The 15482-nt window shown below is 52.0% G+C and overlaps 1 protein-coding gene across 1 annotated transcript in view; it reads right to left on the reverse strand.

Annotated features, from left to right (window-relative positions):
• TCERG1L (transcription elongation regulator 1 like) overlaps positions 1-15482 on the reverse strand; it is a 225301-nt gene that overhangs the window by 71129 nt on the left and 138690 nt on the right. The window contains exon 5 of the mRNA XM_017963285.4: positions 153-244. Coding sequence (XP_017818774.4) covers positions 153-244 — 92 coding nt within the window. The remainder of the gene's footprint in view (positions 1-152; positions 245-15482) is intronic.

The raw sequence follows: 15482 nt of genomic DNA on the forward strand, positions 1-15482 counted from the left end.
CCCTCCAGGGCCAGGTCCCACCGCTTCACGCAGCAGATGGCAGTCACTTCACAAACAGCATGTAGAAAGAGGCGTGAGGGTGTCCTGGGCCCTGGACCTCCACACCCAGGGTTTTGAGTCTTTAAAACACACACACGAGCCCCGAAACTGACCTTATCTCCTTTGTCCCCAGCCCGGCTCTTCCTCTGTGCGTGCAGCATCAGGGCAGGAGGGCGGGCCGCCCGGCCCCGCTCTGTCCTTGTATCTGTTGGACCAAAGCAATTGTCATTAACATTCCATTTGTCACAGTCGTTTGGAAAACCTCAGCAATCAAAGACAAACAGTGGCCCTGAGGATTCCAGCTGGTCAGGAGACATAGTGCATTCCACAGAAAGGTGGCAGTGCCTTGTTCTTAGATTGAAGTCCAGTGACAAAGTTCTCATCCCAAATCAAGAATGCTGCTGACGATGGGTTTGCAGGGGCCAGGGACCTGGACACATGCATGCACCGCTGGACTCCTTGGTCTGACCTCCCAGCATCTCTCTCCTGTGCCTGTGTGTGCAGGTGTGTCACTCCTCCCTGCACTCAGCCTCTTGGAGAACGACACTCAGGAAACAAGCCCAAAAGGGGGAGGCCCAAGACTTGGCTGTTGTTCACCTGGTGACAATCACCAGGGTGAGACCATGACAGCTCTCAGCACTCCCAGCCCGGTGGGCCCAAGGTGGGAGTGCTGTTGCTGGGTGCGTGGGCATCTGGAGACTGCTCTCTCGCATTCTGGGATCCCCAGTGCTCAGTCAGGGCAGTCAGAAGCCTCCTCTGGTAATGTCAGCCTGCTCCCTGGACTCCATCTATTTCCATACTGGGTACCATCTAAAATGCCATTGGCCAAGGCTTGTGAACTGGGCCACATGGGTTGTGGGTGAACAGGACACAGGCCCTTCCCAAGAAGGACAAAGGGCCAGTATAGGATCAAAGAACCAGCCTTACTGAGGCTCTGCCATCGGGTGGCCATGACAGGCTGCCCTTGGTCCTGGCCCTGCCAAGGGGACGAGAGGGGCTCCTTGGGGGCCATGCCACCAGTGACCATGGCTTACTGGTCACCATAGTGGGCACTGGTTTTCCCAGGGTGCCAGACTCCACAGCACTTTGAAAAGTAGTTGCTTCGGGGAGGAAGGGATTCTGCAAATGCCCGAAGACTGCTGCATTTTCATCTTACCCAAAAATGTCTAACACTCAACATTCTGCAGGTAGATTCAGGGAAAAACAGCACAGCAAGGCAGAGCGCTGTTTTAATACCAAGAATAAAAAGAAAGACCCAAACCATCTAACCGCATACCAACCCAAAACAACAGATCAGTTCTCAAAGGAAAGTCCCGGCCCAGTCTCACTGTATGCAGGGCAGGACCCTCAGGAAGCAGAGATTTGCTTTGCTTGACCCAGAGCTCAAGACTGGGCAGCACAGTCAGACAGGCCCAGGTGTGTTCCTTCCGGGCAGAAGGGAGGATGGGGAATGAACGCAAATCCCTTTATACATATGTGTGCATGGAAGGCACTGATGTGCATATGTACGCACGCACACAGAAAGGATGTCCCGTGGCCCCTTCAAGACACACGTTTGTGCTTGAAGTGGGTGAAAAGCAGGACTAGGAGTCCCGCTGGCACCCTCACCTTCTAGCCTTTCTTCCTGCCCCAGCACAGCTCCGGGAAGCACTGCATAGCCCCGGCTCTCATGCCCTCTGCGGGCATTGGCACCTATCTGGCTCATGGCTGCAGAGCCAAATGGCCTGCAGGGCATCCGCCTCCAGCGCCCTTGGGAGGAAGCCCTCATTACCAAGGCAGCCTGGATATGTCCCAGAGGCCCCATCCCTAAACATGCTGAATGCAGACATGGCAGAGGCACAGGATCCCACCCCTGGCTCCCCTCCATCCAGTGAGCCGGTGGAGGAATGCCCAGCCTGTCTTCCACTGTCACTCTGCACAGGGCCCTGGCCTGCAGCCTCTCGCCAGGGCCAGGTGGCGGGTCTGCCCTCAGTGTAGGCTGCCGGCAAACAGGCCGAGCAGGGATCCCTGACGGCGCTGGCCTCCTCTGTCATTGCTATACCAAGAGGTTGTCCACACAACCTGCACTGCGCACTCTTCCTTCACAAGACACTGGCCAGTGCCGACCACAGGGCTCCCAGACAGCCATGACCACCCCAACACATGCCCTCGGGCCTGGCAGCTCCGTGCATGGGTCTGTTTCAAGGTTGGCCTTGGGGAAAGAGCTATTGGATTTTCACTGAACCGGAGAACCAAGCCTGAGTCAAGAAACTGGCTTTCAGGGCAGCAGAAATATTTCACTGTCTCTCAGGAAGATAAGCGGAGTCTGCATTAGGGTTTCAAGAACTCTGCAAGAATCACTCTCGCAGCTCATTCCCTGTCAAGGTGCAGCGGGCATCAAGGAGCCTGGACACCAGGTCTCTACCCTGATCCTGCCCAGCAGTCCTGTTCCCACCCCATCTCTGCCTCCTCATCAGACCAGTGGGAATAGCTGGTCACTACCTCTACGCTACAGAAAGGAGCTAGCAGATGGGGACACTGCCACACCCTGGGGGACCCTTGTTAAAGCATCTGGGGCCCTGTCCCTCTGCCTCCATCCTACAGACACCAGAAGCAGCCCCCCTGGTTGAGGGACAAGGGGCACACACAGATGAGCCCACCCTTCCCCTGCCCTCGCAGACCCAATACAAAGCAGCCCCGAGAGAAGGGAGGAGAGAAGCTGCGTTCGGCGTCTCCATGACCCAGCACTCCACAAATTTCACTACTGAACTGAGACCTATTTTTTGTCTGGATATGAGTGGATGGCTTTTTATTGCCTAAGAATGAGCCAAAAGTGAATTGGTTTAAATTTTATCTAAAGTACAGCAAAGAGCAGGTCCCAGGGAGGAAGCCTGGCTGGGTCGTGCACAGAAAGCTGAGGCTGTGTTTTAATTCTGCGCCATACACTCTATGTTTTCAACATGGCGGGTGCCTACAAAACACACAGCAATCAGAGCAGAAACGTCTGTCCCTATCTTTTAAGAGCATGTAAATAAATATGTGTTGTGAAAAACTTAGGAATATTGGCAGCCTGCGAGGAGGCTGTAGGCCCATGATACTGTTCTCAAATGAGAGCATTCCTTAGCTGATTCCCCATTACCTTGAGAAAACATATTAAGAGATTTTTTTGTATTGAAAGATGATCTTTGTAAAAATCAGACCTTAAAGTCCGGCCTTTGAGATAAATGGATTTACGTTGTTTCTTATGAGTGCTTCTTAGAGAAGATATGTTTGATGATCATTTTGAAGCCCCTAATCACAGACGCAGACCCCCAGAATACCTGTGACAGATGTGTGTGCCTCGCCCTAAATAGTTCTCTTCATAGCCGGCCCTCTTTAAAAGCCATTGATTCTGCAGGTACCTTGGAGCACGTGGGTGGCACCAGGGGCTCCTGCACGTAACTGGGCCTGCGTCTCAGCCATCCCGCCGTGAAAGTGCTTACACTACGGCTCTCCGGGGGCCCCTTCCGGGGTCCACTCTGACATGCTTAAGTACTCTTTGCTTTGGGCCTCTCCACAAACTCTGATGATGCTGTCATAAAATCCTCCCTTGAGTGGCAGAGAGAACTAGTTTATGGAGGAAAATCAACAAGTTGTAAGACGATGGGCGCTGAAGTACTTCGGGGAACAAGCAATATATTTCCACCCTCCGAGAGAGGCATGGCGGCAATGCCTTCCTGTGCAACGCCTCTATCGATCAAAGCCCACTCTGAGGTCTGAAGTGCTCCCCAGCGGCCGTCAATGTGATTTTCCTCCTGGCAGTGATGAGAGACAAAGAGAACTGAGAAGGTCATATGGAAGTCTGGAAGGAAGAAAAGAAGGCTGTGCTAAACCCACCCTCGCCAGTCAGCTGACAGGCACGTCTTTACTGCCCTCGGAGAAGCCAGCACAGCCCTCCCTGCTGGCGGGGAGAAATGAGAGAATGCGCCGTGAGCAATTAGACACTCCTCTCTCAAAGTGCTGCAGGGACTGCCGAGAGCTTCCAGGAGAAAGGCGTTCAACACGAGCCCCTTGACGTCACGTGGGGCAACAACAAAGCTCTTTAGCAAACGTGTGGAAAGGAAAACCGTGTCCTGTCTCCTGGACAAGACTCAGTAGCTTCAGAAACTCTTAGAGCTTAGCGATCAACCTGCTGTGTTTCCCTGAAAGAAGAGGGAGGTGGGTTTGCTTGTGCCTGACCCGGAGTCAGGGTCCTGGCAGCTTCTCCCTATTGTGCTTCTCAGTCGTTATTCCAGGTTGAGGCACCTGCTTGGACCCAGAAGGTGAAGACACAAAGGTGTTGGCATTACCTGGGGGTCAGGCCTCAGCTCAAAGGCCGCACCAGGATTCAGGTCCAGTCAATGGCACGGCCGTGTAGCCATCACACATTCTAAGGCCAGCAAATGCTTCCTACACCAAATGAAGTACCAGGAATTTACCTACTTATTTATTTTTTTATTTTGAGACAGTCTCACTCTGTCACCCAGGCTGGAGTGCAGTGGCGCAGTCTCTGTTCACGGCAACCTTCAAGTGATTCTCCTGCCTCAGCCTCCTGAGTAGCTGGAATTACAGGTACACACCACCACACACGGCTAATTTTTGTATTTTTAGTAGAGATGGGATTTCACTATGTCCTGACCTCATGATCCACCTGCCTCGGCTTCCCAAAGTGCTGGGATTACACGCATGAGCCACCACGCCTGGCCCAGAGATTTATTTTAACATTCAAAAGAGTTCGTTTCTCTAAAAATTATTAAAATGAAGAATACTCCAGGAAGTGAAAAAGTTATTAGAAATAGATCAGTATCTCCCAATGCAAATATTAGAAATAGATCAGTATCTCCCAATGCAAAAGATGATTCTGAAAGTCAGCCCGATTTTAATGCCGTAAATACTGGCCTCCTTTGACCTCAGTTTCCTGGTCCGTAAAAGAAACTGTCATGAGTCCCTTCCAGTTCTGGGATTCCAAGTGTCAGCATTGTATCTGGAAGTATGTGGAGTAAATCTTGAAGGAACCGGAGCTGCAGCCCTCACTGTGAGGCTGTGAGAACAGGCGTCTTCTGTTTCCTGCTGCGGGGGAGGAGGCAAACCCAGAGAAGTGAATGGACCTCAGGTAACAAGGAGAGAGAATTCACCTTTCTATTCTGAAAGCCAAGAGCCACTGCTCATGCCTTTGAAGCCAACCTCCTCCGACGATTTTGGAACTAGGCAGGAAATCTCTTAGGCTGAAGAGGGCATTGACCCACAGATGGTCTCTACCAGCCCTGAGGCTGGACGGAACTGGGAGGGCTTGGAGTCCTCTATTGGTGGTTAGCCATTATGGGAAGGGTTCCCGAGGAGGATCCACACCATGCGTGCTCCATGTGTGCTGGCTCCTCGCGCAGCTGGAAGCAGACCCTGAGATCAGCTCACCTGAGCCTTGCTTGGGCATGTGCGTCTGTCTAACCGCCTCCATTCTCAGGGAGGACACCCAGGCCTATGCCAGCTACGATGGTCACACAGAAGGTGGCAGGAGACGGCAGGAGTCACTGGAGCCTGTTTCTGTGTGTGCCATAATCTAGTGACCCCATTTCCATATACAAATGGCTTCACCTCCAAGTGCATAGAAGGTCTCATCCGCCTGCAGAACTGCTGTAGAGAGAATAATGAATGAACTTTTTTTTTTGAGGCGGAGTTTTGCTCTTGTCACCCAGGGTGGAGTGCAGTGGCATGATCTCCACTCACTGCAACTTCCGCCTCCTGGGTTCAATCAATTCTCCTGCCTTGGCCTCTTGAGTAGCTGAGATTACAGACACCTGCCACCACGCCCAGCTAATTTGTGTATTTGTAGTAGAGATGGGGTTTCACCATGTTGGCCAGACTTCAGGTGATCCACCTGCCTCAGCCTCCCAAAGTGCTGGGATTACAGGCATGAGCCACTGCACCCAGCCGGCACGATATTTTGATCTTGCTCACTGCCGCCCTGTATGTACCCTTATAAAATATTTTCCAAGATGCTGAGATAAAGTAGGCACAATGATCTCATCTTACAACTAAGAAGAGCAGGCGAGGTAAGCATCTTCTAGATCACACAGTAACCCAGAGGGAGGGCAGGAATTATCTGTCAATTTAACCGGTACTGAGCTCCTTTGAAAAATTGATAATAAAATAAGGAGAAAATACAATTTATGCTTAAGATAATAAAAATGACACACTCAGGGCCCATTGTGTACGGTCCTAAATGAAGTGCGGTGACTGCATTGATTTTCCGAGTCGGCCTCTTCAATGAGAACCATGGCATCTAAGGGAACTCTGTCCCTGGGAAGGTGCCTGCGGGTGGTCTTCACGCTGAGTGGCAATTCACAAGAGTTGCTGGCCCTGGAGCAAGGCAGAAGCAGGAGACACAGCTCTCAGGGGTTACAAACAAGAGGGGCCCAGGGGCCCATAAGACACGTGAATGGAAGGGGTGCCATGTCTGGCAGGGAAGGTTGGGAGCAGCTAGGAGCAGACAGGCACAGCCTGGAGGTGCCTCCTTAAATCCCCTCTCCTTAAATGCCCTCTAGACAGACATCTGGCACAGTCCTCCAGATGATGTCAGGAAGGCCATATCCTGCTGGTGAGGAGCTGGTGAGAGGGAGACTCTCCCTGGCAGCCCAGGACTGGGTAGGAGGCAGGGGTAGGGGAGCAAACCCTTGAGAAGCCCCTTCCCAGCAGGACTTTTGACTGCTTCCAGAGGGGCTGGAGTTGGAGTGGCTGCTGCTCCTCAGAGGTCCCAAAGAGCCAGAGTCCTCCGGTCCATCCCCACATCCCACCAGGGGATGAGCAGGTGGTGGTCTCAGCCCCGCTCAGTGTTGCCGCACAGACCTGCTGCCCTGCCAGGAATATGAGGCCACAGTCAGATGCTGGGGGTGCAACTGCCACCTCTGGAGGACAGCACTGAGGGCTGCTGGCACTGGGGAAGGCGTGCGGTGTCACCTCTGACAGAGCACCAAACCCCAGCACTCAGGACAGGCCTGGCACGAAGCCCAGCGGCGTAGGCTGAAACCCCACAGTGGCGCCACTTCTCTGGGAGCATCCATGAAGCCGGGGCAGGTCTTCCCAGGCCCTGCTCAGTGGGCCAGGTGGACACAGCTGGCAGGGCTGCCATGCAGTTGGAGAGGGTCCAGGCCAGCTGGGGCTGCAGAGGTCCCCTGGTAGGGGCTGGGCTGTGGGCAGGGCTCACGGCTGCTGCTCTGCCTGCCTCTCCCTCTCACCCACCCGTTCCCAGCAAAGGCTGGCTCCTGTGGTCCCAGAGCACCTCCTTGAACTCCACTATAAGTGAAGATTATTTTCACAAAAACAGCAAATCATTTCTGAGTCCTCCTAAATTTTTCATAGGTAGTGATTTCACAGAGTTGACAAGCTGCAGAGAATTAATTTCCGAGCCATTTTTAACATCCTGAATTTCCTCTGCAAGAACAAAGGGTTGTAAAACGCTCAGACCAGAGAACCAGAGCGTGGCTTCCTCCACAAGAAGGGGTCTCAGTACTGAGAGGCAACTCCACCTTTTAACACAACTCAGCCCTGTAATGAGAATTCACCTCATCATGAGACTCCACTCCTGAAACCTGAACTCACCCCTCTAATGAGACTCCACTCCTGCATCCCCAGCCAGAGTCCAGATTCCTCTGGGCATCCGTCTGACCAGCAGATCTGCTTGGCCAGCAAGAGAATCCGGTGTCACTGCTAGACAGAATGGCCCAGGGAGGGGGTGGGCATTTGCACTGCATCATCCAGGGCCTGGGGCGCTCTGCGACCCTGATGAAGGCAGGCTTCCCACAAGGAGGCCAACTCCAGGTTATCGATGCAGGAAGTGCTGCACCCAGCAGAGTGAGCTTTGGGATCTGAGGGTAGCAGGAGTGCAGATGACAGCACCAGGACCTGGCTGTCAGCAGAAGGCAGAGAGGAGAGCCCAGTGCCTGCCTCACCTGGCGCGGCACGCCTGCACAGAGGCAAGCCTGCAGGGTGGCACATCAGGACCTACGGGGAAAACAGGCTTCAATGCTCTATCCCTCTCAAAGAGCTACTCCCAAGTTACCAGGGCACTGCAGCCCACCCCAGGGGCAAGCTTGTCCCACAGTGTCCAGGAAGCTGACACCACCATGGCACCAGCTGTACCCAGGGAGGGAGCCACAGAGCCAGCTCCCTGCCCATCTCTGACCTCAATAAACAAGTGTTTAATGAGTAAATGAATGAGCTGATGGCGAGTCCTATGCCACTCGTAAATTATGCTCAAAGTTCTCATCTTTAATCAAAAGTAGGGATGGTCAAAACAAAAGACACATACTAAACCAGACAATTTCTATTAAAAAGAGAAAAATTGCCAGCACTCTTGTGTCAGGTACATAGTGAGCCAAGTAGGACTTTATCCCAACCTTGGACCAAGAAAAGAAGAGATGGCTAGATGGAGGAGCAGGAGAAGGCGGAGGCTGGGACAGAGACAAAAATGAAGACAGGAGACAGGGATTGAGACATAGGTGCAGATATACAGCAGGGAGGAAGGCGGTAGAGGGAGATTCTTGTGAACTTGTAGCCATCATTTAAAACATTTTCCTGCAACTTTGTTTCAAAGCATAAATCCATTTCACAGTACCAGGCTGAGCTATTTAAGCAACGCCCACCTGTCAAGGCAGTGCAGGAATTACAGCTGCCAACAGACGGAGGGCTTCAGTCTGCTGCTCTGCCAAGCCCTCTGGGTGTCAGAGCAAGCACCCAGCAATGAGTGCTCCTCCAAATGGGTTCTCATGAAAGTCATAGCCAGGCTCAAAACTGCTGCTGTTCTGGATGCTTGAGCTGCACCAGAGGCCCTGGTGCCCATCTCTGGTGTCCAGAGAGGCCAATGCTGCACACACAGAGACACATGTACACACACAGAGAGATATGCACACACAGACACGTGCACACACACAGAGAGATATGCACACACACACAGAGATATGCATACAGAGATATGCACACAGAGACATGTGCACACACACAGAGAGATAAGCACACACAGAGGCACATGCACACACACACAGAGATATGCACATATAGACACATGAACACACAGAGATGCACACACAGATGTGTACACACACAGATATGTGCACACAGACATGTGCACACACACAGAGAGATATGCACACACAGACATGTGCACATATGCACAGGCACATGCACACACACAAATGCACACACACAGATATGCATACACAGACACATGCACACACACAGAGATATGCACATACAGACACGTGCACACACACAGAGATATGCACAGACATGTGCACAGATATGCACACAGAGATATGCACACACAGACACGTGCACACACAGAGATGCACACACAGACATGTGCACACACATAGAGATATGCACATAAAGACACATGCACACACACAGAGATGCACAGAGACATGTGTACACACAGAGATATGCACAGACACATGCACACACACAGATATGCACACACAGACACATGCACACACAGAGATATGCATACAGACATGTGCACACACAGAGACACGTGCACAGAGATACATGCACACACAGAGAGAAATATGCACACAGACATGTGCACACACACAGATATGCACACACAGACACGTGCACACACACAGATATGCACAGACATGCGCACACACAGAGAGATATGCACACACAGAGATACATGCACACATAGAGACGTGTGCACACACAGAGAGATGCACACACAGAGATATGCACACACAGAGATACATGCACACATAGAGACGTGCACACAGAGAGATGCACACACAGAGATATGCACACACAGAGATACGTGCACACACACAGAGAGATGCACACACAGACATGTCCACACAGAGATATGCACATAAAGACACATGCACACACACAGATGCACACACAGAGACACGTGTACACAGATATGCACACACAGACACATGCACACAGAGATATCCACACACAGAGACACGTGTACACACATAGATATGCACACAGAGATATGCATACACAGACATGTGCACACACACAGACACGTGCACACACAGGTATATGCACACACAGACGCGTGCACACACATGGATATGCACACACACACAGATATGCAAAGAAGGAAAGAAAAGCTGACAGGTACATACATTAGCAAGCACCATGTCTACATTCTATTTCTAATGATGACATCAAAACAAGTGGCCTCTATGGTGAGAACTGCGTGTGCCCTGCACTGCTGTCCCAGCACAGGACCTTGGAATGCCTGTAGGTGCAGCCCATCCATCTGCAGTGGTAAGCCCCCATGGCCACCCTGCTGTCTCCCCTTCAAGGGTGTTCACACGCCCAGCACATGTCAGAGGGCAGCATGTGTGCTGGGACACCCACCTGTCCAGCCCATCACACAGGCAGCAACCCCAACTTCCGAGGCTGGCACAGAGCAGCAGGCTCAGGGCAGACATCAGCTAGGGTCACAGCGGGAGGCTGGAAGGGAGGCTCCTGGCACGTAACTACAAATTGATGCCCCCACATCTCCCCAGACCTCTGACTCTTTTAGATCCACAGTCCAGCTTCTTTCCGTCTTGACCATGCATGACACCCACACTGTGCACAGGGGCTGTTAGCCCCTCAAGTGCCTGCTGTAGTTTCAAGTCTGTTTCCACCTTATTTTTTTCTCTAGATGCTGGCATGTTGCCATTTTGACAGAAGCAGACTCCATGCTCTGGGACAGTCACGCAGGCTCTCCCACCCTTTACTCCTGGGGATTTTCCCAGGAAATAAGAAAGCCAACTAGCATAGGGCCCTGGACGGGGTTTTGAAATAAGATGAAGTAGGTTTGCATTTGAATGTCTCTTGTTCCTTTCAGCTGAGCTCTGATAAACGGGGTGACAAGTGTCTCATGCCCTGAGGGTCTTCAGACAGCTTGAAAGGTCTACCAGATGTGGGATGTGCTTCTAAGTCTCACCCAAAAAAGTGAGGCCCCCTAGCCACGGAGGCCAGGAAACATCTCTCTCAAGGACATGCATCTGTCTGTCTGTCTGTCCTCAGGGCCTGGGAAGAAGCACAGGCCTTAATTTGGAAACTGGGTGTGGAGACCTTCATGCCTCTCTGGCACCTGAGGTCTCCCTAGCACCTGGGAGACACCTGGTCTCACCCGTGGGTTCCCAGCAAGCACCAACTTCAGGGCTGTCGCTCACCCTGCCCCGGGTATCTCCGGGATCCCTTGGGACCTGCTCCCGAGGCACCCACCCCGTTCCATGTGCTCCGGGATGAAGATCTGGCTCTCCACACTTGAGGAGCGTCTCTTCAATCACGGGAGACAACAGAATCAACAAATGGGACCCAACTGCACACTCCACGGGCTGCAAATTCATTGTTTAATGAAAGGCAAAGAAGTTCCCGCTCACTACTCACGTGTGCTCATTAGTGCTCGTTCCTTCCCTCAGGGACACATCCCTGTGTCACCACTGAGGGAGGGTTCCATCTCACGGCAGCACCAGCCCGGCCTCCAGCCCTCTGACAGCAGGGGAGGCTGAGCCCGCATTAGCACCATGTTGGTGGAAGCTGGGGCTTCTGTGACCACACCTGCCCAGCTCTCCCAACAGGTCATGCTGCCCAGACCAGGAGGTGAGCAGCACCCATCCCCAGCCCCCACCAAGGTGGAGCATCGGGAGCAGTTCCCACACAGCCAAGTGGGCAGCAGGTCATGGCAAGAGGCCAGGCCATGCCCAAGCCAGGACCATGGGGCTTCTTGACTTAAGTTACATATATAGAAACACCAAGGTCAGCACCATTTCAGCCGCCTTTTAAACTTCTCCTTCAATCCAAGAATGCCCTAAACAGAAGTGTGAAGAATGTGCCCCTCAGAGCACCACATCCTGCCATGTGAGGGGGGTCTGTAGAACGCAGCCCTATCCTCCCTCAGTGACCGCCACAGTAGCCCTGGGTCCACCCTTGGGCACCAGCTTTTCCAACCTGGACAGCAGCCAGGGGGACTGAGCCAGCCCAGCCATGTGACTCTGCAAAGTTCAGAGAAAGCCATTCCTACTGACGCGACCACCGTGGAGGGCTGGGGGGAGGGACTTCCACAAATGTCTTCTGGCCCTTGTGCTTTTGTCTTGAGGTCCATGAAAGCATTGCTATTTCGGAGCCAAGAAGTGGAGCCTTACACCTATACTACACTTCACAATGACAGAAACAGCTGTGTGCATCGCTGATGGTTTTGTTCCCTTGCAGATAGTGAGGGGTACCGGGCTCTGTGAGGTTAAGATCCAGGCACCCCTAATTCCCTGCAGCCACCTCTGGGCGGAGAGCAGTGGCCACCAGCAGGTCGGGAGTCCTGGAATTCTCCATTCTGCTCCTGATGACCGCAACTGACCTCAAGACAAAGAACTGGCAATGATTTCTTCATGGTTTAGTGAAAAATATGTGCCAAGCATCACCCTGCTGTGAGCATGGCCTGAGGCCCGAGGGAGGTCTGGGGAAAGACAGGCATGGTCTTCCTGGTCTGGTGGGCAGCAAACAGTGACCAACCCACTCTGCAAGGGACTCCAGCACACAGCCCAGCACACAGCTCCACGAGAGGCTCGAGATGGTGACATTGACATGATACCCCCAAGGGTGGATAGGAAGAAGAAGAGAAGGAGAAGGAGAAGGAGAAGAAAGAAAGAAAAAGAAGAAGAGGAGGAGGAAGAGGGGGAGAAAGAGGAAGAAATATATATATAGATACAGCAATGGTAGATAGGGATCCAAAGTCCCAGAGCCAAGGCGGCGGTGCTGTGGGTCACAGGCAGGGCTGAGTGACAGAGGGCAGGCAGCACAGGAGCGAGGCCAGCTCAGGCCCAGCCTTAGGGGCAGCTGCCACTGGACACTGCAGGGAGCTCTGCAAATTGTAAAACCTATGAGGACAGCGATCTACTGCACTGATGATGTCATACATAACATACATAGGATACTACACACTTTCATAAATATAACAACATAAAATGATGTCACTTTATCTTTACGTTCACATTTACATTCACAGTTCTTTTCGGCTGCTATCCACGGCTAATACCGTTTCACTTTCACATTGACATTGATTGTAGGCTGCTATCTAGTGAGGATGTTATTTCGTAGAAGAAAGAGAATTTCAAAAGCAGACCTGTACTGTTCGCAAGAGTATTTTGACAATGTAAAAAGTAAGTGTTGGAGCCAGAAAGTTAAAATACTGTTTCACACACGAGTTCTCCGAGCACAAGTATTCAGAACTTCAGATCTGAGAACCTCGAGACGCCTTTCCATACAGCCTCCCATTCCACATGGAAGGTAGCGCATGATTAAACATACATTCTACATGACGTCATTACATTCTGTCAAATAAGAACATTATTTTGTAAAAAAAAAAAAAGAAAGAAAAGGATTCCATTTGGAAGGAATTAGAAGGCGCCGTGCATCCTATTACCAGCGGTGTCTGCTACCTCGAAGGGAAGTCGGTCCCCGGCGTCTGGTTTTGACACCGTTATTCAGGAGGAGCCCCCGCTGGCTCTATTCTCATGACCGGGAGTTTTAGGGCCAGCCAGGGAAGGGCACACCTCTGGCCACTGCCTGCCATGGACCTGAGCCAGTAACCCTGGAATCCAGGCCCCTCTGCTGTTCCCTGGTCTGTGGGGTTGCACACCCTCCAGGTCTCCAGCCAGGGCTGGGACCTCCCCACAGCAGAACCAAGGCCTAGAGCCTGAGGGGCATTGAGACCGAAAGAGGAGAGTAGGGTCAGGTTCAGCTAAGGAACAGCTCTCTCCCTTCCCCTGGACTGCGAGGATGGAAGTCAGGTGAGGATGGGACAGCGCCACCAGTAACTCTGGGGGCCCCAGGGGATCTGTGCTCTGCACAGAGGCTGAGGTCTGCAATCAGGCAGGCCTGGGCACAGCACTCAGCTGGGTCACTTCCCAGCCATGAAGTGCGGGGAGCATCGCTGACTTTCTCTGAGATTGTTTCCCCGTGAAGTGAATGGGAAAAATAATACCACGTGGAAGAGCCTGGCATGGACAGAGAGGCTGAACATTCAGTGCCATGCACAGTGGTGCCCACGGCAGGGCTCATGGAAGTAGATTCTAATAATGGTTCGCCGAGAGCCTGCTGAGCCAGCCTCAGCTGCTGCCAGGGTCTGCCTGTGGCCGTGCAAGCAGAGAAGACCCAGACCCAGAGGAGACCTGCAGTGGAGCAGGTGGGCCAGGAGCAGAGAGAGCCTCTCTGTGTCCCCACTCGCCTCCTGAGCAAACTGAGCTCCTCTGCGTCCAGGTATCTTTGCAAAATGCACTTGTTCATCTGCCTGGGCATTCCAAAAACTCGTGGTAAACACTGTTCTATCCAGAACGTTTTAAGGGAAACATTTGCAAATATTCTTTGCAAACATACTGGGAACAATCACTCATTCCTCCCAAGGCAGCGTTGCTCATGTTAAGATGCAGCTGCAAATCACCACATGGAAATCAAAACCAATCTGAACAGAGATGTAACTGTGTCTGTGCACATGGCACCGTGTGTGTGCCTGCACACTGCGTGTGTGTGTGTGCATGTGCGTCTGTGTGTACACAGCATCTGTGTGCACATAGCACCGTGTGTGCCTGCACACTGCATGTGTGTGTGTGTGTGCATGTGCGTCTGTGTGTACACAGCGTCTGTGTATACATAGCACCGTGTGTGTGCCTGCACACTGCTCATGTGTGTGTATGTGTGTGCACGTAGCACTGTGTGCATGTGTGTCTGTGTGTACACAGCATCTGTGTATGTGCATACATATGTGTGCACATAGCATGTGTGTGCACACAGGACGTGTGTATACGAGCATGTGTGTGCATGTGTGTATGTGCACACTCCATGTGTGTGTGTATCAAATATTCAAGTCCCTTTAGAGGCCCTTGAGTCCGCCAGATGAGTGGGCATAGGAAAAAGACCTGAAGAATGTTCGCTTGCATCTGCAAAAATGCATCTTGCACTGTCATGTGTGAAAGAAAGAAAAACACACATTTAAGTTACATCGAAGACTGGGAGGTCCTCAGGGCATGGCCGGGGTCTTTGTGTCCCTGTCCCTAGCTGGGGACATAGCACTGAGGCAGGCGGTGTCACTAAGTAACTAATTTAAAAGAAATAAACATTTATTTAAAATATTCTCTTAGATAGAAGTCATGATTTGTGATAAATCCATCCTAATCTGACCCATTTGCATGATTTAAATCAGCAGATACTTATAAGGGCATCTGCCTTTGCACACAAGTGCCCTCGTGCTTCTTGGAAGTCTGCATGACCAAAAGAAAAGATGGCTTCAGAAGAACTCTCGGGACCCCCTGCCCCTGCGGTTATGGCGGCCTGTGATTTATACACGCGCGGCTTTAGCACCAGCGGGCCTGTTATTCTTCAAAGAGCTCATATCGAGTCAGCTCTGACTTTCTGCAGAGTCATCTATGCGAAAATGCAGTCCTCACCTAACTGAT

This window comes from Callithrix jacchus, chromosome 12, assembly GCF_049354715.1.
Source record: "Callithrix jacchus isolate 240 chromosome 12, calJac240_pri, whole genome shotgun sequence".
Taxonomy (NCBI): domain Eukaryota; kingdom Metazoa; phylum Chordata; class Mammalia; order Primates; family Cebidae; genus Callithrix; species Callithrix jacchus.